The sequence below is a fragment of the Triturus cristatus genome, chromosome 3_1 (genome assembly GCF_964204655.1).
Source record: "Triturus cristatus chromosome 3_1, aTriCri1.1, whole genome shotgun sequence".
NCBI lineage: Eukaryota > Metazoa > Chordata > Amphibia > Caudata > Salamandridae > Triturus > Triturus cristatus.
In genome coordinates, this window is record NC_140583.1 from 520,146,821 (window position 1) to 520,174,494 (window position 27,674).

The 27,674-nt window shown below is 47.8% G+C and overlaps 1 protein-coding gene across 3 annotated transcripts in view; it reads left to right on the plus strand.

The window, feature by feature from the left end:
- FANCI (FA complementation group I) overlaps positions 1 to 27,674 on the plus strand; it is a 556,119-nt gene that overhangs the window by 139,845 nt on the left and 388,600 nt on the right. For all 3 annotated transcript variants that reach the window (XM_085644440.1, XM_085644438.1, XM_085644439.1), the window contains exons 16-17: positions 8,482 to 8,552; positions 17,255 to 17,369. In XM_085644440.1, the coding sequence (XP_085500566.1) occupies positions 8,482 to 8,552; positions 17,255 to 17,369 (186 nt within the window). The remainder of the gene's footprint in view (positions 1 to 8,481; positions 8,553 to 17,254; positions 17,370 to 27,674) is intronic.

A 27,674-nucleotide genomic window follows, 5' to 3' on the forward strand; every position in this document is an offset into this window, starting at 1 on the left:
CCAACATCGCCCTCATACTGGAAACACATCTGACACGGCACTCTGAAACACAAGTAGGGGTGAAATGAGCTGAGTACAGACTTGCCTCATCGTACTCATCCTTTGCTAGGGGGGTAATCACGCTCATCAAAAAGAACCTGCCTTTCACTACGATCAAAAGCCACATGGATGAAGCTGGCCGATACACCATAACGCACGGCAGATTAGCAGGAGTAGTCACCCTGATGAATGTGTACGGTCTGAATACGGATGACCCTGAGTTTTACCTGCGCATACTCTCAATACTGCGAGAATGGCCGGACGCCACGATCATCTGGGGAAGTGATCTTAAGACTCAGTTAGATCCCAGCAAGGACAAGTCAAGTGGAACAGGGGGATAATCACCTAGAGCTGCAAGAGTTATTAACAATGGTATAGATGAGCTTGCCCTGACAGATGTGTGGAGACTGCGAAATCCAGACAAACTTGAAGGGACTCCTATCTCAACGGCACATGGTAGCTGGTCCGTACTGGACTATTGGTTCATGAGCGAGCGCAGCTCAGCCTGGGAATCAGACATAGAGGGACTCCCGAGGGCGCTATCGGATCACACTCCTGTTAAACCATAGACAGTGCAGCCACCCTGTGGGAAGCCTTCAAGGCCACGATCCGCGGACAATGTATAAACACTACTGCGGGGATATTGAAAGACCTGCGTGGTCAGCTGTCTAAGACTGAGCACACCCTGCGGAGGCTATAGAGAGACTATGAGAACGCACCGAGTGACTCACTTCTGGCTCAAATGAAAGAATCATTAACTGAATACACTAATCTGGCGGATAGCAAAATTAGATATTTGTCTAGAAGACACGTGGTCCGAGCGTACGGGGAGGGAGGAAGGCCGGGACACAATTTAGCAGTTAAAATCAAAGCCAGGGAGGACAAACACACCATCACTAAAATAACTGACACAGCGGGTGTGGACCAGTACTCCACTGCAGCTATCGTCACTCAATTCCGCATGACCTTTGCAGAGATGTACACGTCACAGACTAGCACACTGGCCATGGAACTAGACGATCACTTATCGGACATTGCCTTAGCATGGCTCTCCGATGGCCATAGGGAGTATCTTAGTCAACCCATCACCGTAGAAGACGTTAAGTCTGTGATAAAAACCCTTCCGAACAAAAAGGCTCTGGATCCTGATGGACTCACTTGTGCATTCTACAAGGAGTTTGCAGAAGAACTCACCCCTTATCTCCTTGAAATGTACGCCGAGCCTATGAGGCAGGCACATTACAGCCAACACTCAGGGAGGCCCTAATCATAACTTTGCTGAAAAAAGATAAACCACCATGTCGCTGTGATTCCTACCGTCCATTGTCGCTTATTAACATCGACGCGAAACTGCTAGCAAACATCCTGGCATCCAGACTCACCTCACTGATGCCCAAGTGAGTACTACCGGATTAATCCGGATTTAAATCCGAAAGATCCACTACACACAAATTAAGAACGTTGTTCGCAATGTATCACATTACCAGATCCAGGTCTGACTGCCGCGGCCGTGAGGCTAAATGCAGCCAAGGCCTTTGATTCCATAGAATGGAGCTATCTTTTTAACATCCTCCTCCGTATGGGATTTCCCCTCACTTTCGTCAGCTGAACGCGACTGCTGTACACAGCCCCAACTGCACGTATACGCGTAGAAGGCATCACATCGGATCCCATACGGATTTGCAGAGATACTAGACAAGGATACCCCCTGTCGCAACTCCTCTTTGTGATAATGCTGGAGCCTCTGGCCTGCAACATCAGACAGCGACATAGGGCGGCAGCGTTGAAATTCGCTTATTGCCCCATGAGCATATCCCTGTATGCTGACGATATGCTTCTATTCGTTAGAGAGCCACATACGTTCTTGGAGCCGGTGCTCCTTGAATTCATATGGTTTGGACGCTTCTCAGGCCTCACTATAAATTGGTCCAAATCAACGGTGATACCACTAACTGAGTCTACCTCCCCTCATGCACTTGAATTCCCCCTGAAGTGGTCAGTTCATCCTGTCAAACACCTTGGGGTATGGGTCCATCGTGATCTCAAAATAGTAATCTGAGAAAACTATGGCACAGCCTGTACTAAGTTGGAACAACAGGTTGACAGATGGATACGGCTGCCACTATCGCTGGCAGACCGCATGGCGCTAATCAAGATGATTGTTACCTAAGTTCCTCTACTTTTTCAACACCATCTCTATACAGCTTCCAACAATATAATTTAAAACAATACGAACACTAATAACTAAGCTGATCTGGGGGGCGTGAACAGGCACGAGTGAGTCTGGCGACCTTTACTCTAGACTACAACAGGGGGGGAATTCAGTGTACCCGACATACACCTGTACTACCGCTGCGCTCAAGCTCAATATGCACATTATTAGTACAACTCCCACGATTTCATCCCACATGTGGCAGTAGAAGACGGCGATGCACACCCTATCCCTCTAAGTTCTATAGTGACCCACACACGCATGGGTACGCCCAAATCTGAAATCAACTCTGTAGGCGCTACCATAGCAGCTGGGCAATAGAGCTGGGAAAATACCATTATACTCTCCACTTATGCCTCTGGCATATCACACAAGGATGTCGGCCACTCACAACAAAGGTGTCATGCGCATATTGACACTGGCTGGTATTGACAAAATGCGAAACCTCTTCCCTGAGGGCGTCTTTATAACACAGAAAGATCTCAGCTATGTACAGAACCAGACGCAGTTCTTTACCTTCACCATGCACAGATTGAAGAAGGTGTTACAGGCACTCTATCCCACATTCCCAACTTCACCCCCGACGCTGACTTCCCTACACCCCCTTCTTATCAGCCCCACGAGACACAAACTGGTGACCAAATTATACCGTGCCACTAGAGAGGAAACCCACTACCTCCTAACGTGAGCCTATCAGAATGGAACGCAAAACTAGATCCCCAACTCACCCAAAAAGATTGGGAATACTGCTGCCAGATCACTAGCGCTCTCACATCCATTAGCAACTTGCGGATAATCCATTTTAAATACCTACACCAGGTCTATCACACACCACATAAGTTGTTTAAATATGGACTAAGGGACAATGACAAATGTAAAAGATGTGACGTCTCTGACGCTGATTTTTGGCATCTGGCATGGGACTGTGGGTGGATAGCGGCATTCTGGTTAGCTGTTATCAAAATATTGCAAGATATGACTGGTCTCAAACTGGATTGTACACCACAGGTATGTCTGCTGAGTCTGGTACCGTCCCTGAAGGGCACTGTGGGTAGACTTGTAAAAATAGCACTATTACTAGCAAAACGGGGGGTAGCGATGGTGTGGGAGAGTCCAGCTGGTCCCTCTACCAAACAGTGGTTAAAAGATTTGGTATACTGTGGTGACACCCTGGCCTTATACGCGGAAGAACTTCTCACCACGTCTAGGCCCAATGACATTTGGGAACCACTATTGCAATATCTCCGAGCACGGGACAGTGCTACACCACATGACACTGATGCATAGCTTTGTAGTGTTGGACCCTCTTGTGTATTGTTATGCGCTGCACTTTATGAACAAGTATCTTGAAAATGTATCTGCCACTGTACTTTTACCGCCACGGGTTGTTACATTGTACTTGTGTTGGAGCACTATATGATGCCATGTATGTAACAAGCATGAGTTTCGCTAAAATTCATATATAAAATAAAAAAATTATGCCTGCCCAAAAAAATCGAAAGGGCGTGTTGTTCAGAAGAGGGCTATATACCGCTGGGTTATCTATCCTCTATCAAAATCTGTTATGCCTTAGTGAAGAAAGATCCTCCTGAAGGGCTTGCAGCCCATTCCACTAGGACAAAAACGGTCACCACAGTTCTCCAGCGTGGTGTTCCTGTTTCTGATATCTGGCAAGCAGCCACGTAGGCATCGCTGCACATGTTTGCCAGACACTACTGCCTGGATTTCCAGGTTCGCAGACAAGGCCTGTTTGGTTGCTCTGTCTTGCAGAACTTCCTGGTCTAAACCTTTTTGCAGTCTCGCCTCCGGGGATGGCATTGCTTGGGTATCTGTTCAAAGGTAAGGAATCTGCGGCATGATGTCTCTATCAGATGGACAAGTTACTTACCTTTGGTAACGCCTTACGTAGTAAAGACATGATCTAGCCACAGATTCTTAAGCGAGCCACCCATCCTCCCCACACTATGAATTGGTTCTATTGTTGAGGGCTTTTTCCTTTCACGGCCCTAGTTGCCTTTTGTAACAGACTATGATCAGTCACTTCATGGCTCTGTGCTTTTGGCATCAAAAGTCGTGAAAAGTACTGATGTCAGGGCGCCGGAGTGGTGGTTATATTGACGATGCGGACATCATGACGACAACGAACACGACGCCTACGACGTCACACGGAGTTGACCGACCCCACCTACCGGCGCGCTGGGGTACTGTAATCAAAAATCTCCTGGATCCAGCCTGATGCCTGGAAGTTCATAGGTAAGAAATCTGTGGCTAGATCATGTCTCTACCAGATAAGGCGTTACTGACGGTAACTAACTTGTCCGTCAATGATGATTCCGAGGTTTCTGGCATGGTTGGAGGGAGTGGGTGCCAGGTGTTGCTGTCTTCTCTGTGTTCAGCTGCAGGCAGTTCTTCATCCAGTTGGCGACGTTTGTCATGCATCTGTGGAAGTTGGTTCTGGTGGTGGTGGGATCGTAGGTGAGTGAGAGGATGAGTTGGGTCTTGTCTGCGTGGGAAATTATGTTGAGATCGTGTTGGCCAGCTGGGTCATATATGCCTAGAAGAGTGTTGGGCTGAAGGATGAGCCCTAGGGGACACCACATTTGACCTCCTTGAGTTCACAGGTGAAAGGTGGGAGATGGATCCTCTGGGTTCTTCCGGTGAGTAAGGAAGTGATCCATCTGAGTGCATCCCCATGCATGCCGATCTGGTGGAGTCTTTCGATCAGTGTGTGGTGGGCTACAGTGCCAAAGGCTGCCAAGAGGTCAACGAGGATTGAAGCTGCTATTTCTCCTCAGTCAAGGAGGGTTCAGATGTCATCGGTAGCTGCAATCAGGGAGGTTTAGTTCTTTTATTTCTGTAGAAGCCGGATTGTGAGGCATCGAGTAGTGTCATGAGTTGATTGTCAATGATCTTTTCCAGTCCCTTCCCTGAGAATGGTAGCAGGGAGATTGGCCGGTAGATTTTGAGTTTGCTGGGGTCTGTGGAGGGGTTTTTGCATAGTGGTCAGACTTTGGCGTGCTTCCAGGCTTCAGGAGGTTTTTCGGTGGTGATAGAGGTGTTGAGTAGGGTGGTGAGTTCCTGTCCGATCCTTCGGTTTCCGAAGTTGAAGATGTTGTACGGGCATGGGTCTGTGGAAGCTCTTGAGTGGATGGATTTTATGGTGGAGGTGGTGTCCTGGGTGAAGAAGATGTTCAAGGTGGGCAGTGCATGGTTTGTGTCAGTTATGGTGGTGGCGTATCTGTCGAGGAAGTCCATTGGTGTAGGTTGGGGTTTGAAATGTATGCGATCTTTCCGTGGAAAAAGTGGGCGAGGTTGTCGCACAGCTCCTGTGAGGGTGTGATGTTGTTTTCGCTGGCAGCCAGGCTGGAGAATTTCTTAACGATGTTGAAAAGTTACTTGGTGTTGGTGCTGGTTTTGATGTGTGCTGCAATGGCTGTCTTCTTTGTTGCCCTCAGCAGGCAGTGGTAGAGGTATAGGAAGATCATGAAGGCTGCCTGGTCGGAGGTGCCCTTGCTGTTGCCCCATCTCCTCTCCAGCTCTTTGTTGTCTTGTTTCGCTGTTTTGAGTTCTTGGGTGTACCAGCTTAACTTTTTAGAGGATTTTCTCTGGGTGTTACTCTTGACGGGGACGATGCTTTCTGAGCAATTGGTTATTTAGGTGGTGAAGTTTTTCAATACCTATATGAGGTTGGTGGTGGTATCTGGTTAGGTGGTGTTGTGGGCGTTCGCCCAGCTGGTCTCTGAGATTTTATTCCACCTCACCTCTGGTGGAGGGTGTTGGTCATCTTGGGGTGGTGGTGCCGGGGCTGGAAATGCTGAAGTGGACGATGGAGTGATCATTTCATGTGAGTTCTGTGTCATGACTGTATTTGACGCGGTTGCTGAAGAGGAAAATTGAGCACAGTGTGTGTCTTGCGGCGTATGTAGGGTCGTGAATGATCTGGGTCAACACGAGGATGCTCATACTGTCAAAGAGGTGTGCCTTGTTTTCGTCATTGAAACCTGTCCTAGGAGGCTTGTTTCCGGTCCAGGGAGGATCTGGCTTGGCAGTTCGGGCTGGACTGTTCCCATGAGGCACGGGGTCAAGACTGATTTGCATATGGCCAGGTCTAAACTGGGGTGGCATGGTGAGCAAAAGAATAATGGATTTAACCCAGATCTCTTGACTGGGGGTGAATGATTTTATTTGTTCTGCATTCCGTCCATCAATTGTGTGTCTTTTGCTTGTTTTCGTCATTGGGCTCATCGATGTGGAAATTTAGGTTGCTGAGGAAGATGTAGTCCTTGGAGCTGGGGCGGTCCTCTGTGTAGGTGTGGGGGCGTGGGGGCTCCGCCCTCCTAGTTGTTGCCTCCTTAAATACTTTTTTAATTAAATAAACTCATCTCACCGGCTGCCCTAAATATTTATCCTTCAGCAAATCTTCAAGTTCTGACCCTCGTCTGTGCAAGGAACAGGCAGTCACAGCAGCACTGACAGGCACATGCACTTACTGCGCATGTGCCGTGTCGCAGAATGTTTAGGGCTTACTTGATTTCAGCCCTTGTTTCTATGGCCTGCCCGATTGTTGGGCCACTCTTCCCCTGTGAAGTGCACCATCATAGCTGACCAACTCCATTTGGGTGCTTCGGGCTGCAGGCTGAGCTTTCCAAAACAGTCAGCGTGGGTCCGCCTTTTCCAACTCGTCACAGAGTGGGGTGGATCAGCCAGCTTTCCTGATCCCACTCCACTCTGTGATGAGTTGGGAACAGAAGGCCAGGATTGGAGGAAGCAGGGTTACGACATGCGGGCAACTTGTTGAGCACTTTGGATGAAGAGAGAACAAAGTTTGTGTAAATTTCAGACACACACGGAGCCCAGGAGTTTTAATTATCAAGCTCTGCCTGTTCCCTGCGACACGTTTGTCTCCACTTGTTTGTGCCACTTGAGCACTCTTCTATAAAAGGTTTGTAGTCATCCTCGGGATCGGATTGGGTCCAGCGTAGCCAGGTAATTGGTAGCTAGGATGGAAGGTGACCTGTTTCTACATTTCTGCTTCGACCGAATCCTGCTTTCAAAGCAGCAGCTTCAGCATCAGTGGATTAAAAAATTACTTCAGTGCGCTGGTATATTACATTTTTCAAGTGCACCACATCAGCCTTGCATGTACGTGCCTTGAAAGTTCATTGCTTTTCAGTAAAGTCAACTTTGCTACTCACGGGTAAGAGTAGTGAGTTTTTTTTTTTTAAAGGCGGTACATTAGCATGTCCCCAAGCATTCAGATTTCAACCCACCACGTTTTCTTTGTGTAAATCTTCAACGGGAAAACTTTAAACAGCATACCGTAGGGACCTTTATTTTTTTCAAATATGCATTAGCCGTTCCCTAGCATACACCTTTAGGCCTGGGCTTGTAATGGAATATGCTTTTAAATGTCACACATTTTCCAGTCCCCACAAGTTTATTTCAAATAATTGCAGTTTACCCATCACATTTTTATGTTTTAATGCAGCAAATATATTGTCTGCTTTGATGATTGGAAACATTATACAAATTGTGTAAGGTGCACAGTATCGTGTTGTACTGTAGAAATATAACTGTAAGATAACTCAATATATCTAAGGATGCTATGCTTGCCTACTGATGGAGTTTCACAACTAATGCTTTTAGGAGGTTGTCATTGAGCATTTGTATGGATCCAACTGAACTGTGTGCTTTTCTCTCCTACTTCTTCATCCATCACTTTGCTAAGTGCTGTGTCCCATAACAAGATAGTAGCACCTAAGGACCTCCAGCATGACACGGAAACACTTCGCACATAGGATCAAAACAAAAGAAATACACTTCCAACCACACACCTTACAAGATGTAGCGTGCTACCCATGTAGGCAAGATCTTCAAAGCCCCACATAAGTAGTAAGTTCTACACAAATAATGCAATATAATACAATTACTGTGAGGAGGAAATTGAAGTAAGAGGTAGCAACAGCAACAACAAGAGGCGGAGAGTGATGGAGATAAAGGCCCCCAAATGGAGTCTGACACCAATAGGATGCACATTTGTTTTATCATTCAGAAGAGACGAATATGTATTGGGGTAGTTTTTAGTTAATATTGATTAAACTTTAAGGTGCAAGTGATTGCTGTGGAACGACAAAGAACATAGTTTGAAAGGTGCACATAATATTGCAAGTTCCTGAATTGTATAGCCTCAGTCTTAAACTTTTTAGTACTTTTTTTCAATTCTCTTTCAGCCCCTGCTGAAAATCAGTATGTCGATGAGGGACTCTCTGATCCTAGTTCTTAGGAAAGCTATGTTTTCCAGGTAAGCCCAGCTTTAATGTTTAAGATTTGAACAAATGTGTATTTCGGTAAGTGGTAGTAAATGTAAAGGTGTTTGGCTAGCTAGGGGTTCCAGTGGCATTCATTCTTGTAGTTCATGGATCATCAGATATTTCACTTGAAATTATGTGCATCTATCAGTGCCCCTTTAACATTATTTGACTCCAGATGTCTATTGTGTAGTGTTGACAAAACATATCATGTATTACACTGAGTAGGTCACTGCTGAATTAATATTAATCATCCAAACATTCCCTTACTTCACACTGAATGTTGCTACATCATGACCTTCCCCTTTTCTACTGCACTAATTTCACTCTGGGCGTCACCACATCTGTCCCTTTTCTACTGCACGGATTGCAGTGCCAGAGGGTACGGAAGGAGGAAGGCGAAAGGGTGAGGGTATTTCTATTTCTCTAGTCTCTTCCTTCTGTGCTCTCTTGTAGGTGAAGGAAGATGTTCTAGGTGCCCCCCCACCCTTCTGCCACACTACCCGAGTCCTCTTACCGTTCTAAGGGTGTCAAAGATTTGAGAAGGTACCAAGACCCAAGCCTGCGTTTCATTTGCGCTTCCCACCTGAGGCAGGAGGTCAGCGTAGCAGTGCCTAGAAACCAAGCAGTCTTGCGTGCTCCATTCCCCAGCCCAGCTGCAAGTCCCCTGCACAGTCTGTCCTGTACTTTACTGCACAGGCTAGGGAGGGACTTCGCACGGGAAGCTTGGCTTCTTGGACAAAAAAGTTAGAAAGTAAGGGCGTAGATAGCTACCTGGGCGTACTTTTCTAACATTTTGCTATTCGCCAACATTCCCAGGAGTATGCGTGGAAAACTCAGCATGGGTTGGATACGATTTCTTGTGCCCATGCACACTTTTTTTAGGTCTTGCCTAGCGTTGCAGCGCATGCGCTGCGCGCTCTGCGAGGCCGCTTATCATCAAGGAGATTTTGGAAGTGGAGTGGAAGCTCTGCCCATGAGGAGATTTTGGATGTGGAGTGGAAGCTCCGCCCATGCTTTTTATTGGCACGCGTCATCCTTTATGGTAAACGTTGGCTTTTTATTTGAAGTGAGGCTTGTTTGTTCCCTCCCTATCTACTTTTCGGCTCGCCCATCCGGACTGGATTGTTTCCTTGCGGCGATATACAGTCTCCTTTAAATTAGTCGGTATGCACTTTTTGTCCAGCTTGTTTCATTCTGCTTTGGCGCGCTGCCGCTAAGCTAAGCGGCGCTGCACTTTTATGAAGGTATGCCGCTGGAGTTTCGGTTTCTTCTGTTCCTTTTCAAATTCAATATATTATCGGTAGCTCTCATGCAGCAGTGCCCCTCTCCCCGGATCAGTTTTGTTTTCGTTCACGGCATGTGTGCAGCCGGGCCTGCTGTTTTGTAAAGCGACCCTCCGGCTCGTCCCTCCTTCGGTTCCTGAAGGTCGCGCCAGCGCGCAGTAGGACATACAATCATCCGCCCGTGTCTGCCCCCCTTCCCTCCATGGCTGTCTGGCTCCTTCTCATACTTCTGGGCCCCCTTCTCCTCCATCCCTTCCTGTCCTGCTTCTCCATCTCTTTTGGCCCCCTCTGCTCCGTCCCTTTCTATGTCCCTCCAGTTCTCCATGCAGAGCTAGAGTTCGTGGCCCGGCACATCCTCTCCCAGCTGGAGGAGAGGTTCGGCACCTCGGATGAGATAGTTCAGAGGGCTCAGGTAAAGTCCAGCTCTTATTTCTGCCTCAGCGTACCTCACTGGTGCCTCGGACATCGTCCAGTTTACCTCACTTCTGCCTCTAACATCGCCCGGTGTACCTCACTGCTGCTTATTACCTCGGCCCAGTATTCCTCACTGCTGCCTCTGACATCGCCTGTGTACCTCACTCCTGCCTCTGACATCATCCCTTGTACCTCACTGCTGCCTCTGACATCCTGACTATCCCCTCACAGTACTCCCACGAAGTCTACAGTTCTGGCATGCTTCCACTCTTCTTGTTCTATCATCACTGATGCTCCGGTTTACCTCACATGTATATTTGATGTCATAACCCCTGTTGCTATCAGTGTACCTCAGTATACCTCGCCCAAGACTTTTTAGGTCTCGCTGAGCCCAGCGCACGCGCTGGCTCGGAGAGACATTTTGTATGTGGGATTTTCAAAGTGCTGCCTGTGGCCTAAAGCATGCGTGCGCGTGAGCGTGCACGCGCGCAGCCACCATGTGTCTTTCCTCCGCAGTGCCCGATCACGATGCGATCACTTTTACTTTCGTGGGCCGCGCGGCCATGTCACTTTCACGGCCGCGCGGCCAATGCTTGTTTCCCTTATGTCGAGGGTGTATGTGCAAGCTTTCTGTAAAAGAAGTGTCGCTTTAAGTGCGACATCTTGGCGCACATTATTAAGTATAAAAAGATGAGTGAGCTCTGGTAATGACTTCAGAAAGGTCGTGCAGCCACTGCTTGCAAATTAAAAGTATAAATACATCTTGCGGTTAAAGGTGAGTGCTGCCACAGTGCCCGCCGCCTGTCTTCAGCCGAGGTGCGCAGGTCTTCAGGAGGTTGGAGAGGCCGAGGCAGCGAATGATGAGGGAGAGACATTATTTCCCGGGGACGCGATCGCGCGTGACTCATTCATTTAATTTTCTAGGCCCTGAACTGCCGAGGCTGCTTTTTTGGTCAACGTCTTCATACCAACTAATTATTACTTTAAAAATATGTCTTTTCTTTTAAAGCCTTCAACTTCTCTGGTTATTTGTGCAGGAACCATGCAACGCGGAAGCTGTTCTATAAGAAAAGGCAACTATACGTGACATAGGAGTAAACATTGTCCCTTTCACATGCAGATCGGGTCTCGGTGACCTTGGACATTATGCCCATGCTGATGAAGGTGGCAGAAACCCTCATAACTCTGAATATATAACTCTGATTGCACTGCTTCGGTGGCCGCAGTTTCTACTCCTGCGGACCGCCCGTCGCCCCTCTGTTCTTCCAGTGGTCCTCTCCTCTCCGGCATCCATCTCTGCCTCTTGGGAATCTGTGATATCTCCACCTGGCAGCGGGTGCTACAGGGAGGATGTGCTCAACCTCCAGGATTCTTTGCATCCATCCACATTGACGACAAGCTCCCATTGTTGGTCTGGCAGCAGTTGTGAGGTAGAGGTGTACACCATTGTACAAAGGCCTGGATGTAATAATGCTTTGCACAGGTCGCTCTTGTGATTCAAACTCGGCTCAATGTGCTAGGTGGGTTTACTATACAAGGCAAATCAGGTTCGCATTCAATACTATGCCAATGTAACGCAAAGTTGTGGTGAGCACTGCTTCTCGTTACTTTGCGTCAAGGGCACATTTCTTGGATGGGCATGGGTTTTGACAAAATGCTCCACACAGAGAGAGCGTTGTTCTAAACTAACGCCGTGTGACGATTTCATCATTTTGCGTTGCAGCACTTGGAAGTGAATTTGTAGGCAGTCTGTCCTGCCTTAGGGCCTACTCCCAGTGGCTGGATTAGGAGTGGAAAGAAAACAACCAACTCGAATGTTCTGAGTCATTGCACGCGTCATTGTTGGTGCTTCACAGGGCACAGTGTTCATGTATATTTGGCAAGGAAATCCGACCTAAGATTAGTACATTCATTTCCTCTTATTGTACTGAAGATGTTGGGATATGCAGAAAGCAAGCTCTCCCATTGGGCGTCTTTATTCCAGAAAAAAAACAATATATTACTTACCATCCCTGGGATAAGAGTTGTTTTGAACACAATTTGATGATGCGATTGTGCAACTAGACCCAAGTGCCAGACAGTCAGCATTGTACTCAGAAGTTGTTGCTTAGGAATGCGCACGAGGTGCCTCAAACTATAAGTGTGGTAGATTAATTATTCGTGGTCAATATCTAGCGTAACATAACAGTGATTGTTCGATGGAGCGCTTAACAACTAATTTCTGCAGTTTCTAAGCACTATAAGTTACAAATTATATTATGACCCAATGTAAAGATGTTTAGTGCCACAACCTCGGAAGAATGAAAGGATGAGTTGGCTTTACCAGGACTCGAATTAGTGGCATGAAGGCCACACACACGTGCTGCAAACGCTGACTTTATGCGCCATCTTATCAAGGCAATGGTCCCTGAGATGTCAGTGCAGCCGAGCTCCACTCTTCATTATATGTTGTTTACATCACAGGCAAACTTCTTATCACATTAGAATAATTTGCATTCTTATTTTGGAGCATATCTGTGCAAAAGTCAACACATAATACTCTCTGAACAGGCTTTAGTTTCACAACTTATTTCCCTTTTGCAATCTAGCCATTTTAACTCCTATGTTCTCCACATCATTTCACCACCACTTTGAAAAAAAAAAAATCGTCCACAAGGTAAACCCATTATTGATTTATTTTTAGCTCTACACAAATCACAGGGTATAGCTGTCAGACCGTTACTACACGTTGCTAATACTTGACAATGTTTACATAATGAATTTTGTTTAGCGACATGCACTACTATGAGTTCTAGAGTTGGACCACTGAAACAATTCATTCCAGTTCTTCCAATTTTTAGGACTCGCCTGACCCAGTGCATGCGCTGGTCTGGCGAGACTTTTTGTGAGGGCTCAAAAAAATGCTACCAGTGCCAGCCTAGAGCTACAGTGTATGTGCGCGGGCGCGCGCTTAGGAGCAGAGGCTGGCAAACCTCGTCATGCTCATTAAGCGCCCGCGATCACTTTCGCCCCCGAGCACTTTCGCGGCGCCCCTTTGATGTTCTCGTTCAAAGAACATCAAACAACATGTTGTGTTAATGCTTTGCTGCGCCCATTTGACTTACAATGTGCCTTCTCTTTCCACAAACTCTATGTTTGTGTTCCTTTATGTTGAGATGCGTTTAGTATTACTGTTTTGTGACTTAAAGAACATTAAGGAAATGTTATTGTGAAACTGGACAACGTTCGCAGTGTTTATTTCTGATCGCAGCGGCTGCTTCATGTCCGTTGCACCATTCAGGGAGTCCTTTCGTTGGTGCTTTCATGAGGACATGATGAGGAAGCTGGAAACTTTTTGCACATTCTCTTTAAAAGCACAGCGAGTCCTTTCGTTGGCGCTTTCATGAGGACATGATGAGGAAGCTGGAAACTTTTGGCACATTCTCTTTAAAAGCACAGAATGTTGGCGACTGGTTAATCGATTAGACCTATGTAGCGCTTCAGATCTCAAAGCGCTATGGTGATTGAAGCAGTTACAACTCATGCAATATGGGGTGCAACTCACAAAGAAGGGGCAGGTTTGAGTGCACATTGACTGCAATCGAACTGTTAAGATGATGGCCTGTGTGTATCCATTATCAGCACTCAGTCTTCGCTAAGTGATCTTGTTTATTTTGTTGTTGTGTTAATGCTTTGCTGCGCCCGTTTGACTTACGTGCTTTCTCTTTCCCAAACTCGATGTTTGTATTCCTTTATTTTGAGATGCTTTTAGTATTACTGTCACACACACAACCACAACCACACACACAACCACACACAACCACACACACACACAACCACACACACACACAACCACACACACACACACACAACCACACCAAGCATTGGCATAGCCAATAGGTCTCGCCTTTGGGACCTTATAAGTGTTTAGCCACGCAACAGTCGATGTGGTTGCACCAAGGATATTGTGCTGCATAGCTAAATACTTTGAAGGTCCCAAAAGCGAGACCTATTGGCTATGCCAATGCTTGTTTTTAATTACCTCGCACTTTCAGCCTCACCCTCCTCTCTGACCCTCGCTCCGCTGTCTGAACCTCGCTCTGCGCTCTGACTGTTACCCTGCTTTCTAACGCTCACCGGACTTGCAGTGGTTTCCTTGTGGGAGGTCATAGGGAGTACAAGCAGCCTCACTGGCCTTGATAATCGCTTCAGTATTGGAACTGCCGGATCTGTGCCCTCATCCTTAAACCAAGAGACAACATACTAGAGCTGGGCTGTTTGGGAATACACTTTAAAGTTTGGTGTTTGCAGGCCTCCACCTTCCCACGGGAGCTTCAAACCATCAAGGTGTCGCCTAACTCTTCCTCAGCCACAATACAGCAGCCTGAACCGGCTGTCCAGTGTGCAGAAGGTGTCTTCTGGCATGTGTATCGCCTTTCTGTTTTTTTCCTATGTTACATTGTATTGCTCACGGTACAAAGAACCCCATGTAACCTTCCTCCGCCCAACCTCCTTTAGAACAAGCATTGGCATAGCCAATAGGTCTCGGCTTTGGAACCTTATACATATTTAGTTATGCAGTACAATATCCTTGGTGCAACAACATCAACTGTTGCATGTCTGAACACTTATAAGGTTCCAAAGGTGAGACTTATTGGCTATGCCAAGGCTTGTTTGAAAGTCAAAGTCAGCCGCCTCTGTCTCCAGCTCCCCTGGGTGTATGACAGAAAAATAGAGAGCTTATCTCTCTCTTTCGCTCACTCTTTTTCTGTCGGATAAAGACAGCGAGTGAATGGAAAGAGAGGGGAAAGGGAGTGCAAATGGTTTGACCATATATGCCTGGGCTGCGGTTTCTTCCCAGTCCGACAACACCGCACGATGACGAGAGCACTGGATTCATCGCAGTCTAAGAGACTGCACACATTATCTCAACACACATTTCCCTTTCACTTTAACTTTCTCAGAACACAATCGAGTTCAGAGCCTAAGTGCATTTGGAAGAGGCGAGAGTTCTTTCCGTTCTAAGTTTTTTTTGTTTTTTTTGGATGAGTCAACAATACTGATTTTCTATAGGAAACCCTGCTTTATCTTCTTCCTTCCTGCAGCAGTCAATGCTAGGCAACACGCTGCATTTCAAGAGGCCAGTCCGCCCTCGAGAAGTCTGTTTGGCCTCGTGCTTCTCCCGTGGCGGCCCCCGCACTGCCTGTTGCTCCCTCACACTGCTGAATTGGGATGTTGTGATACTACGTGCTGGGTGTTTGGCTTGCAGCGGGGCTTTCTTCAAACAACATGACCCCTGACAACCCAGCGGCAGCCCCGGTTGGGATGGCCAGCCCCCACAGGCTCGCTCTCTTTCTTCTCTTTCATCTAGGAGGCGGGCCAGGGGCGGGGCCTTGGCGCCATCAACAGCTGTTTCGTGAAACTAATGCCACGCATTTATCATCGTTTCTGCAAATCATACCTGCCCTGAGTAGGTGAGGCTCGCAGGAACCACTTCAAAGGGCCAAAGGCTTAGCACAAAACGACACGCAAGCCGCATGGAGGAGAACTGCAGAGTTGTGACTGTGGTATGGGAATGCGAATATGTGTTACAACGCTGCCTCTGCTATTAATCTGATTTTAAACAAGCATTTGTAATTTCAATAACAGCGCTTCAGTGCCTCGTCAGGGGTAGTAAGCGCTATATAAATTCAATTTCAATTCAACCAGTAAAATGCATTATTAGTAGAATTAATTATAAAATGGAAATTGACACCTTTAAATTCATGATAAATGAACCCGTCAGTGGACCAACCCTGAGACTGAATGGTGTAGGGCCTCCATCCATGGGCGTGTTGCTGTTAACGGCCACAAGGTGGCAGCACATCCCTAGTTCTGGATGGGGAAAGCCACACACAGCGTTTCCCTTGCGGGAGCGAGCAGGAGGAGCACCATCTGTTTGAAAGTTAATTACAAACAGATGGTTTGAAAGCTCGCTCCTGCAAGGGAATCGCCAAACGTGCACGCGTTGCTATTGAAAGCAATGCAATGCGTGCACGTTTTTGGCAGAAAAACGGAATCGATTTCAAGAGGTCTCCTTCTAAGCAGCGCATGTGCGCTACATAGGCAAGACCTAAAAAGCATTTGCAATGCGATAGATCTCGCATTTATGCGAGTTTGTGCTATTCACATTGCAAATAACAATGCCTTTTATTTTTTTGGGCATTGTAAATGAGAATGCTTTTTATTTGTTTTAAAAAAACGAAACCAAAAATAAAAGGCATTGTTATTTGCGATGTGAATAGCTCAAACTCGCGTAAATGCGAGACCAATTGCATTGCAAATGCTTGTTTTTTCTACACCGGAGACATTTTTTTCCCTGTAGAATAGCTCCACCAAATCTGGATTTGTCCGTTGTCCACCCCACGCTGGAAAGGCAGTTACTTCAGCCCGGTGCGGCCATAAATCATGAACAGGTTTGTGGGAATTGCCAAACTTCGAAGTCAAACCGTACCTCGGAGCTTCCCCTTTCCAGGGCTTGCTGAGATTTTAGCTCTCGTGCCGGATTAGGAGGGGAGGGGGATAGAGGAGCTCAGTCCTCATAAATCGGTCTATGCCTGCCCGGAATCCCTTGGAGGACCCATGGCAGGGGTAAGAATGGTGATCTCAGTTGTAACTGTATGACCTATGTGAACAGGGTTTCTTTCTCTGTTTACAGTTCTACTGCAGGAGCGTTGTTTTTTTTGCCTGTTTACCCTTCGCTGAATGAGATTATTTGCATGCAAAAAGAAATTATTTAGATGTACTAAAGAAAAGGTGTTTATAATTTAGTTAGGCATGCTACACATATAGTTGAGTAGAGCATTATTCTGGTCTGTCATATACGTGTAACACAACCTCTCCGTGCATTTGACTTGTAGTGTGTCAACAGAGAGCCGACAGAAGTTGCCTAATTTGCTATCACTTTTGTTGTATTTTGTATCACATATGTTAATTGTTATTGATGTGTGTTAACACTTGTTATTTACCTCTTCTAGCCAGATTGATGCTCGGAAGTCTGCAGTTGCTGGATTTTTGCTTTTATTGAAGAATTTTAAAGTTCTGGGAAGTCTGTCTTCTTCACAGTGCAGCCAAGCCATTGGTGCTAGTCAGGTAGGCTTACATGTCAGAGCTGCTCTTTTTTTTTGAAAAACTTTCTTTATTGGCTTTTATAGATAAGAAAACACGTATGCACATGCTATAGCATCATTATCGCAGAAATTCACATTTCGAGCGTGCCCAGTCGCAGTTCGTACAATCCAGCGGCCTCTCGACCCCTCAGGCCGTTCATCGCTGTTCTGAGTGGGGCTGCAGATGTGTGCCCGGGTCTAGCCTCTGAGTGTGCCCTACTGGAGTGCGCCCTGATCGCTTCGCGGATGTCAGAGCTGCTCTTGCGGTAGCAGGAAGATCTGGGGAATGTTGATCTTGGGCAAAAGAGCTAATCCCGAGGCGCTTAGCTGACACTTCATGATTCACCAACTTGAGCTTTACAACGACCTTCTGTAATGCTATAAAGATGTTTTCTTTTTAATCGAGATTATTATGTTACCTATGAGAAAGAGTTGAGGTAATTGTTCCGATTAGTAAACCTCCAAATTTCCCTAATTTGAGACCGCATTTCATTACAAAGGACTTGGTTCAATTTGGCTTTAGCCCTAAACTACTCATAAAACTATTTAAAGCATCTAGTAAAATCTGGAGACCATTAGCAGTACGTGCAATGAGGACAGGATCATTGATCTTTGCGAGATCTTTCCCATTATCAGGTGCTCACCCAGAGAGTTAATACAAATTAAGAGGAGAAAAGGTGCCAAGGCACAGCCCTTTCAAACCCCAGTGATTGTTGGAAAGTTCTCAGACAAATCTCCGTCACTACTGTACTGTACTCTGGCTGTAGTATGTTCATATAGCCTACTGAGCTGGGAGATTATTGCGCTGTCAATGCCTAACTGAAGTATTACGGGCAATAACTTTGGGCGGTCTTTCATATCAAAGGCGCATGTTAAAATGTTAGATAGACACATCCTTTTCTTGGCCTTAGTATATTTTGGAACAACCAGGGAAAGATTTAAAGATTGTTCAAAGGTACCCAGGCCTGGGCGAAAACCGAACTGTAACTGAGAGCCCATGTGAGTCTGTAGCCCAGCTTTCTAGTTTGGCCAAAAGTACTCTTTCTAGGATCTTAACTGTGCTGTCTACGAGGGATATCGGGCAATAGCAATGAGGCTGACTCTTATCTCTTTTTTGAAAATATGGACAATGATAGCCTCCTGCTACGTCTTAACCAGAGTACCTAAGATTGCACTTTTTATAACACTTATTTTTTTTATTTTATTTTTTTTATTGGTATTTATAAAAACATCAATTACATTACAACAAAACAATCATTAGGCAATTCTCGGCCATCGGGCCAGTGATGTTTTGTCCATCAATTTCTTTACAGCATATAACGGATGTAATCAACAGCAGTACATTACAGTGTTGTGACATTGGCCATCATATGTTTCCATATGACCTGTCTGCACTTTCATTAGGGGCAATGAGATCTCGGCGCTAAGTGGCAACAAGTTATTTATTCCCTGTAGACACATTAAAGGTAGTCTGTGTACACCATATTCAGCCAGTTGACAAATGGCTCCCAGATATCTTGGGGGCGGGATCTAACTGGCAACTGTTCCCAATACGTCTCCAGTGTGTTTTGCAGTGTGTTACACTAATGACCCAATTTTTAGTGGTCGGCGGCAGAACCGCCCTCCAATGAATGGCCACTTGGCGTTTAGCCATAATTAACAGCATAGCAGTCCATTTCTTTCGTTTGGGTGGAACGGCTGTGTTGTCGCCCAGCAGCGCTGCTAGCGGCGTGCAGGGCAGTTCGTGTCCAGTGATAGCATGTATATGTTGCAGTGTATGTATCCAGAAGTTAGCCACCGGTTGGCATTGCCACGCTACGTGTAAGAAGGTAGCCTGTGCGTCCCCAGATCGCCAGCAGCGATCATCAGGGCGCAGTCCCATTCGGTGCAATTGCACCGGGGTCCGATAAAGGCAGTGTATGTACTTGAAATGGATCAGTCGCAACCGGTAGTCTGAGGACAGCAGCCGCAACTGACTGCAGATTAACTTCCATTGGTCGTTTGAGATGTCCACCTCTATATCCGCCGGCCATATTGCTCTAGCCCCAGAAGTGATTAATGGGGATTCCCCCTGTGTAGTGTTATATATACGGGTGAATAACTTGTGGCCATGGTCAATCGTGAGCACAATTTCTAGTGCAGGTAGTGTCGGGGGGGTGGTGGGGGTTTGGAAACGTGTCGAATCGAATTCTGCAGGAGGAGCGCAGCTGATAATAAAAGAGCATGTCCGCCGCTGAGGGTGGTTCCTGTCCACACATTTGTTGTAGTGTTAAAGGTATCTGCAGGGAATAGGTCCTTGCCCTTGTGTATCTTAAGCTGTGCCGCTCTTTTCTGTGCCCCAGTGGGGGTATCTGTGGGTGGTTCGCCAGTTGCATCGAGGGGGCGTATAGCATGTCCAGTTTGGCTCTCTTACGCAGTCCGGTCCAGGCCCATTGTTGTGCTTCTACGGTATTCACTTCGTCGCGTGGCCTCCTATATATCTGAAAAATGGCAGTCGCGAGTGGCAGTGGCGCTGCTCTATCTATTTCCACGGCCACGTGCGGCTGAAAGGGTGTAGGGCGTACCCAATAATGTAGGTAATGCGCCTGTGCGCTGTAGGCGTATAGTGCAAAGTCGGGTGCAGCCAGGCCCCCATGGGATTGGGGTAGGGTAAGTACCTCCTATGCTATCCTAGGTTGTCGCCCCGCCCATACCAGTTCGATCATAAGGGAGCGCAATGTTTTGAAGAAATGTGTTGTTAGAGGGATGGGGTTGTTAAAGAGATACAACAGCTTGGGCAGAATGATCATTTTAGCCAGTGCGATGTGGCCCACTAGAGAGAGGGGCAGCGTCTTCCAACGGTGCACTTTCTCTGTGATCCAGTCTACCACTCTGCCATAGTTTTCGGACCAAAGTTCGTTGAGGTTGTTACTAATCAAGATTTCCAAGTACCGTGTTGGCTCTGTCACCCAAGTGATCGGGTACTCCGTTTCGAGTGCCGGATGTCAAGGGGATGATGACAGATTTACCCCAGTTGATTCGCACCCCTTAAAGTTCCCCATAGCGAATCAGTTCTCGTGTCATGGGTGCTCGGTTATCTTTGGGGTCAATCATGTATAGCGTGATGTCGTCCGCGTATAATGAGATTGTCAGACCTCATGTTGTAAACCCAATGCTGCGTTGCGTGTGATGCTGTCTTATACGTGCTGTCAATGGCTCGGTTGCGATGGCGAACAGTAGGGGCGATAAGGGGGCACCCCTGCCTTGTTTCCCTGGTAATAGCAATGGGTTCAGAGATTAGGCCATTCACCCTCAAGCGCGCCGCAGGCATAGTGTATAACAGTTTTATATGTTGGATAAAGAGATAGGCTGAGGCCTATCTGCTGGAGCAACGGGAAAAGGAATCCCCACTCCAAGGAATCGAATGCCTTGGTGGCATTGAGCAAGGCCGCGATCGCTGGTACGTGTGGTGCCAGATAGTGCATTAAGGCGAATAATGTCCGAAGATTGTGGGACGTAGACCTTCCCGGTATAAAACTGGATTGGTCCGGTAGTATTAACCGGGCAAGCAGTGGTTGCATTCAGGTAGCTAAAAGTTTGACAAAAAATGTTTGCACCTATATTTATTAGTGAGATTGGGCGATAGGAATCGCTATTAGTGGGGCCTTTCCGGTTTTAAGACCGTTGTGATAATGGCTTCTCGCATTGAGGTGGGTAGATAACCAACCTTCATGGCTTCTTGATACACCGCTAGAAGGCGAGGTGCCAGGACATCAGCGTACTCCTTGTAAAATTTGGCTGTTAGGCCATCCGGTCCTGGGGCCTTATCTGCTGCAAGACCGCCTATGGGCTGCCTGACATCTTCTACCGTGAAGGGCATCTCCATGTATTCCCGGTGAGCACTGCTGAACCATACTAGTGCAATGAAATTAAAGTATTCGCGCAGTACTTCCTCTGCCGGGTCGGAAGTGGACTGATCTAGTTGTGCGTAAAAGCTGTGCATAGTGTAGAGAATGTCTGGCGGGGAGCAAGCCATTGCACCATCAGTGGTGGTGAATTCTGTGATGAAGGGAGAGCCTCCGGGCTTACGCAGGAGATTGGCCAGTGTTTTACTCGGTCTATCCCCCTCCCCGTACCTACGCGCCGTTGCCTGTTTATGTATGAATTTGACTTCATGCTCAGCTTCTTCCTGATATGACGTGAGCGTGGTACGTATATTAGCCAAGATGGAGGGTGTTGGTGTTGCGCAGTACTGTGCTTCTAGGTCGTGCAATTCCTTTTCTATTCTGCTCAGACTGTTTCTTATATCATGGAGGACACCCGACTGACCTGCTATGCAGTGCCCATGGATTACCACTTTAAACGCTTCCCACAAAACACCCTCGGTCGTCACCGAACCTATGTTGTGTAAAGTACTCTTGGATGTGCGTTCGAATGGTTTCACGAAAGGCTGTCTCTAATAAGGCATTGGGGGGAAGGCGCCATGAGAACGGCTGTCTAAAAGGTTGTGGGATCAGTAGGGCCAGGGCCACTGGGGCGTGGTCCGATAGTGTTCTCACGTAGTGGGTGGCTTCCCGCACCCAGACTTGTAGGTCTTTGGTCAAGAGCCAGAAGTCTATTCTGGACCAGGCTTGACGGTGGTGTGTGATGCAGGTTCCCTCTCGTATCGCGGAGTGGAGCGTTCGCCAGGAGTCAGCTAGGCCGTAGTCCTGTATGATACTATGTAGTGTCGCTTGCAGGTGATGAGCCCGTGCTGCTCCCTCCCTGTCCATGTGGGCCATCAGTGTAATATTGAAATCCCCGCCCCATAGTATTGCATAGTCCCCCATAGATTGGATCTTGTGCCAGAGGATCGTCCACGTTTGGGCCATAGACATTTGCTACTATTTATGATCTGTGATAGAGTGTTCCCTTTAGGAGAAGAAACCGCCCCTCTGGATATTTTATTAATTGTTGTGTGTGCCAGGGGACCCTCTTACGAATGAGAGGCGCTAACCCCCGGGAGTAGTTTGAGTAGCTTGCAGTATGGACTTCGCCCCAGCAAGCAGCTGCCAGTTTAGTGCTGGCTGTCTCCAGGAGGTGAGTCTCCTGTAGGAGGCAGATATCCACTCCGTGCCTGGACAGGTAAGATTGCACAAGCCGGGACTTACGGTAATTGTTTAACCCACATACATTCCAAGTGAGACAATTGAGTTCCGACAGATGGCTGCAGCAGTAGTGTAGGATCTAACTTTTTGGTGTCCCTGACTGTATTCTCTCCCCGTCTCGACATTGGCCACTGGTAGAGCCACTGTCGCCCTTTATATGCATGTCCTCTCAGTGTACTAACTATATGAGGCTGTCTGCTAGCAAGATTATATAAGCCAATGGCCGAGCTGCCTTGCAACCAACTACAACAAACATTAACATTCCCCACCCCACCCACACCAACCCCCCCAATCAGGTTGTGCATCCCTTCCTGAACAACACCCTTTATAATGGAACCCATTAAACTTAGTGTAGCGGGGAATCATCCCATAGTGTAGTGTAGTTCCTATATCCCTGCTAGGCTCTACGCATTGGAATAACATACACTATAGATTTGATATAGGACTAAGGTCAGTATGTCTCTATCGAGTATATTAAGCTTATTTACTTGTGTGTGCCAGCTAACTCAGAGGTCACTAGAAATTTCTCAAATATACAAGAAAGGATTAGTCTCTGACAACTGCATAAACATGACAACTTTGTTTCCCTTTAGAATCGGAACAGTCTCAGAGTCGTGGAAACAATAGATAACAGTTTCACTCAGTCAATCGTGCATGCTTCGTTTCTACAGAGTTGCACAGAAATAGAGAGACGGGCGTTTCAATAAAAGGGTTTATTGAACAGTCTTATTTCTCATGCAAGAGATATGAACTGCTACAATCATAAGACAGACTGCGAAGTATAATATGTACGAGGTTAGCAGTAAGATAAAATAATACTGCAATAGCATGGTTTGTAGCTATGACATATATTAATCAAAATACATACATAAATAACATAATGCTAAAATGTGATACTCATCTTATGCTTCTAAATTGATCTACCCCAGTGTACCTAACCTAAGTGCAGTATGAGGTTTGAAGTAGGTGCCATTTCTAAAGTATAGCTAGCTATATTTTAGTTTAGCCAAGAGTTGCCAAATGTTTCTCTAAGTTCTAGTCCGCTCCATACCTGACAATGAGAGGTTGGAATCTTTTTTCTGGACTTGATAGGCTAACCCCCCGCAAGGAAAGTCAGAGAGCACTGGAGCTGGATTCTCTGCAAGGAGTATGGCAGCGTCAGGTCAGTGCATCAGGCTGGAACTCGATCTTCTTCCGAACTTGTTGCGGCGAACCGCGTAGTCTGGGTTGGATCGAATCCTCCGGGAACCACAATTTGCCAGGGCAAGTGCTGGTATATTTATACCTTGAAGGTGTCTAGGAATGCTCGTATTGATGTAAAAGTCGGGCAGAGGAACGTCATGAATAAACCCCTAAGGAATAGATGTTCATACATACTTAATGAGTTCTTGGAGAAATCAATATTCAAGCTGAGGGAAATTCCTAAAGGCTTAAGGGTCTGGTTTTCCAAGAATTCGTTGTGACGTGGATGGACGGATGTAGGTGGCCATGCCTGTATTTGGTTTGTACGGACAATATCTAAATAAGGGCCGGATTTCTATGTCCCAATAAGGGCAATGTAAATTTTACCTATATAAGGGCATAAATCGGGAAACCTATATACGGAATATAAATCTGCACACAACAATAAGTGTGCAGGGTTGCCTGCTTTCTGCCCTTCTCACTTTTGAACAGGGTGGCAGAGCGAATATGGGTGGCTTTGGCTTAAATCTGTAATTCTCAGGTGGCTTCTCTGACAACGTTAAGTATGACCCCCCACAGTCATTGTCACTCATCTGGTTGCTTGAGGTAGGCGAAGTATCTCTCTCCTGATGTCAGTGTTTCCTGGCATTCTGTTTCGCGTACTTCAAGGCAGCACTGGCGTTGGTGAAAAACATGGGCTTCCCTCCGGTGTGCACTCGTAGCTTGGCCGGATACATCATTGCGTATTTCGTGCCAGCCTGTTGAAGTAGTTTTTTGGCCGGTATGAATTCTCTCCTCGCCGACTGTACAGCTTGCGTAAAGTCCGGGTAAAGCGCTATTTTATTCCCTTGATATTGAGTGTCCCCTTTTTCCCTGGCCACTCTCAACACAGTGTCTCTGTCCCTATAGTTGAGTAAGAGAGCTAAAATCAGCCTCGGGGGGGCTCCCGTAGCTGGTCTAGGGCCCAGAGAGCGATGTGCTCTTTCCACCAGGAACATCGGGGTAAGTTCTTCCGCACAGAGGTCTCGGAGCAGTCCTTCCACGTAGCTTTCCATGTTTTGGATGTTGGTCGATTCTGGTATCCCCGTGATACGGACATTGTTCCTTCTGGACCTCGCTTCCAAGTCTTCGTTGCGGACCTTTATTACCTCAAGCACCCTCTCCATATGCAGCATAGTGCCCTGTGATGTTTCCTGTCGAGCCTCCGAGACTCGCTGCTCCAGTGTGTCTATCCGGCTCTCATGCTTGTCTATTCTTTGGGACATGTGATCCATTCGCGCCACCATGTTGTCTAATTTAGTATCAATTGCTCTCAGGCTGCCTCGCACCTCCCGCATCATTGCTCTGATGTCATCGTCTTGGTCTGAGTCCATTTGTGTCTTGGGGACTACGATGAGCGAAGCGGTTGTGGGGTTTTGGAGGCGTGTTGCTCTTTTTTCGAAGGAGATTTTAGTTTGCTTATTGTCCGCCTTCCCCATGGCGGTTGTTAGTTCTCCTGCTATCGTAGTGCTACTGCCCTGTGAGTATAGTGGCCTGTTTCAGCTGTTGTCGGTCGGCAAGTTTGGATGGAGTGCGCTGTGACTTATACCGTACTACACTCACGTTTCCCACGTGTACCCTCCTTACTTCGTGTCGAGTATCTTACTCCTCGCGTCGGCCGTCCGGTTGTATGTAATGGGCTACTCTTGGCCTTCCTAGGAGTGGAATTTCTGGTGTGTAGCGCTTCTGAGACTGCGTATGGTGTGATAACAGTTCACTGTTACTTGGAGGTCCAGTGAGTATCTCACAGCACAGCGCTTCCACCGCCAGTCATCTACAGACCTCCCCGGGGAGCAGCCAAATGTCCCATACAGATTCCTGTAAAGTAGTCTGAGCGGTCGCTCTCACCCCGTGATGCGACACTCACCGATATCTTCGCCGCCACTAATCACCAGTACAGTCCTTTTGAATGCCCCGCTGATCGACACCTGAGTTGTCTCCAACTGCAACGCATCACTGTTGGGCCTACTCACGGTGGTTCACCAGTACCATTACCCGCTATATAGGATCTGGGGAGGCCCCTCACGTCTTGTGTCACTGCCCACTGTCTCAGCGCTGTATCTTCGGGTCTTCCTTACCTGCCTTAGGACGATCGGAGAGATCGCAGCTGTTCACTTTATTAATGAGTCCTCTATTAGCTGGTTCAGCATGCGCGGGTCGTAGGGGAGTCACAGCGATAACATGTATGGCCTATCGTAGTGAGCTTTCCCCCTTTGTAGTATCAGGGTGTTCGAGGCATGTGGGCTGCTGAATTCATATCTGTGCATAGATCGCCGCCTAGTGTTGGGTCCGGATGTTTGCACGTTGTTGTCCTGGAAGAGTCTTCGAAGTATCCTTGGATAGGTGACTCCTCCCATGGACTACAGTGCGCATGGGCATCCTCTCCATCCTCAGATTGTTTTTTTCCGCCATTGGGTTCGGATGTGCTATCTTAGCTCAAGTTAGGAAAAACTTTTGTCGAGGCCACAAGGCCTTTAGTTCGCGTCGGTACTGTTTATCGATCGGGTTTCGATACTTTTTGTTAGTTTACTAACTTTCAGCACCGACTTTGTTCGCATTTGCCTGTCCATCGACTCTACTTCGACGATGGAATCCAGGACGCCATTCAAAAGGTGTCCGGTATGCAATGCGAAGTACCCACACATCGACGTCCATCCGGTGTGCAACAAATGCCTTTCGCCGGACCACGACGAATCGACATGTATGGCCTGTGCCCGGTTCCGTTCAAAGAAGACTCTGCGGAATCGTCGAGCGGCGAGGCTCGAAGCGCAGCACGCGGCACCGGCCCCAGCTGACATCTTCGACGAGGCTGACGACGTCGAAGAAGTAGAAGTCTTACCCTCCAGTCCCGTTTCCGAACACGAACACGAACCCGGATCGGACGAGGCCGACGAGTCACTCTTCCACAGAGGTGAAGACGACACCGAGGTAGGAGACGACGAGGAGGCCTTAGGAGCCGAAGAGAGTAGCTCCGATGATGAACAAGGCCTACCTGTTCAGACCGAAATTTCACCAGCGCCACAGACTATGGCTCCGGTCGAGGGATCGCCTTCGGGCCTTACCCGAGACCTATCACGCAGTCCTTCGGCCCCGCCCTCGGGCCCGGCCTCGGACGTTCAGCGGCAGCCATTACCGCTTAAGCCAGCTGGTTTCCCTTCCACGAAACCGAAACCGAAAGCTGCTCAGGTTCCTACGAAACCGAAACTGAAAGTGGCGCTAGTCGGATCGAGGCCTTCAACACCTTCGACGCCAGCGCACCGGGTCGGCACCGACCGCACCAAGAGAGACTTCGGTGCCGAACTCGAGACGGGCGACATGGGAGTCGACAAACGGAAGAAGGTCATCGGCGCCGACAAACCTGCCCGGTTACCGGCGTCGACGCCACCGACACCGAGGGCCGTCCCGCCTGCTACGCCTCGCAGCACTCCCTCGACGACACCAAAACCTCACGTGTCGAAGACGTCGACGGTGATCTCCGCACCTCGACTCGATGCGCCACGGGCGCAGAAGATATCTGCAGCCGCCTCGACGACCCTGGCGGGGGCCACGACCTCTAAGGCGCCCCGAGTACGGCCTGGCGCGATGCCAGGCTGTAGATCCAAGGACGCCCTCCAGGACCCGTCGGGTTCCGGTTCGGCTCCGGCGGTTTCGTCGGTGCCGACCAGCATTACCTTCGGCTTGCCTCCACCCACAATCCCGAAGGCGTTTCAACTCAGGACACAGGTCACCAAAACTGCGGTTACACCTGTCGAGCCGTCTCCGTCACACGTCATCGACGCCGACACTGGCAGGTTGATTCTCCACGGCCGAAGGATAACTTCGGAACCGCCATTGGAACCTTTCAGGATCCCGCTAAAGAGGAAGCTGCCTGTGGACTCAGAACCTCTCCTGTATGAACCCTTCTATTCACCCTACCAGGATCCACACCGGGCCTCCCCCAC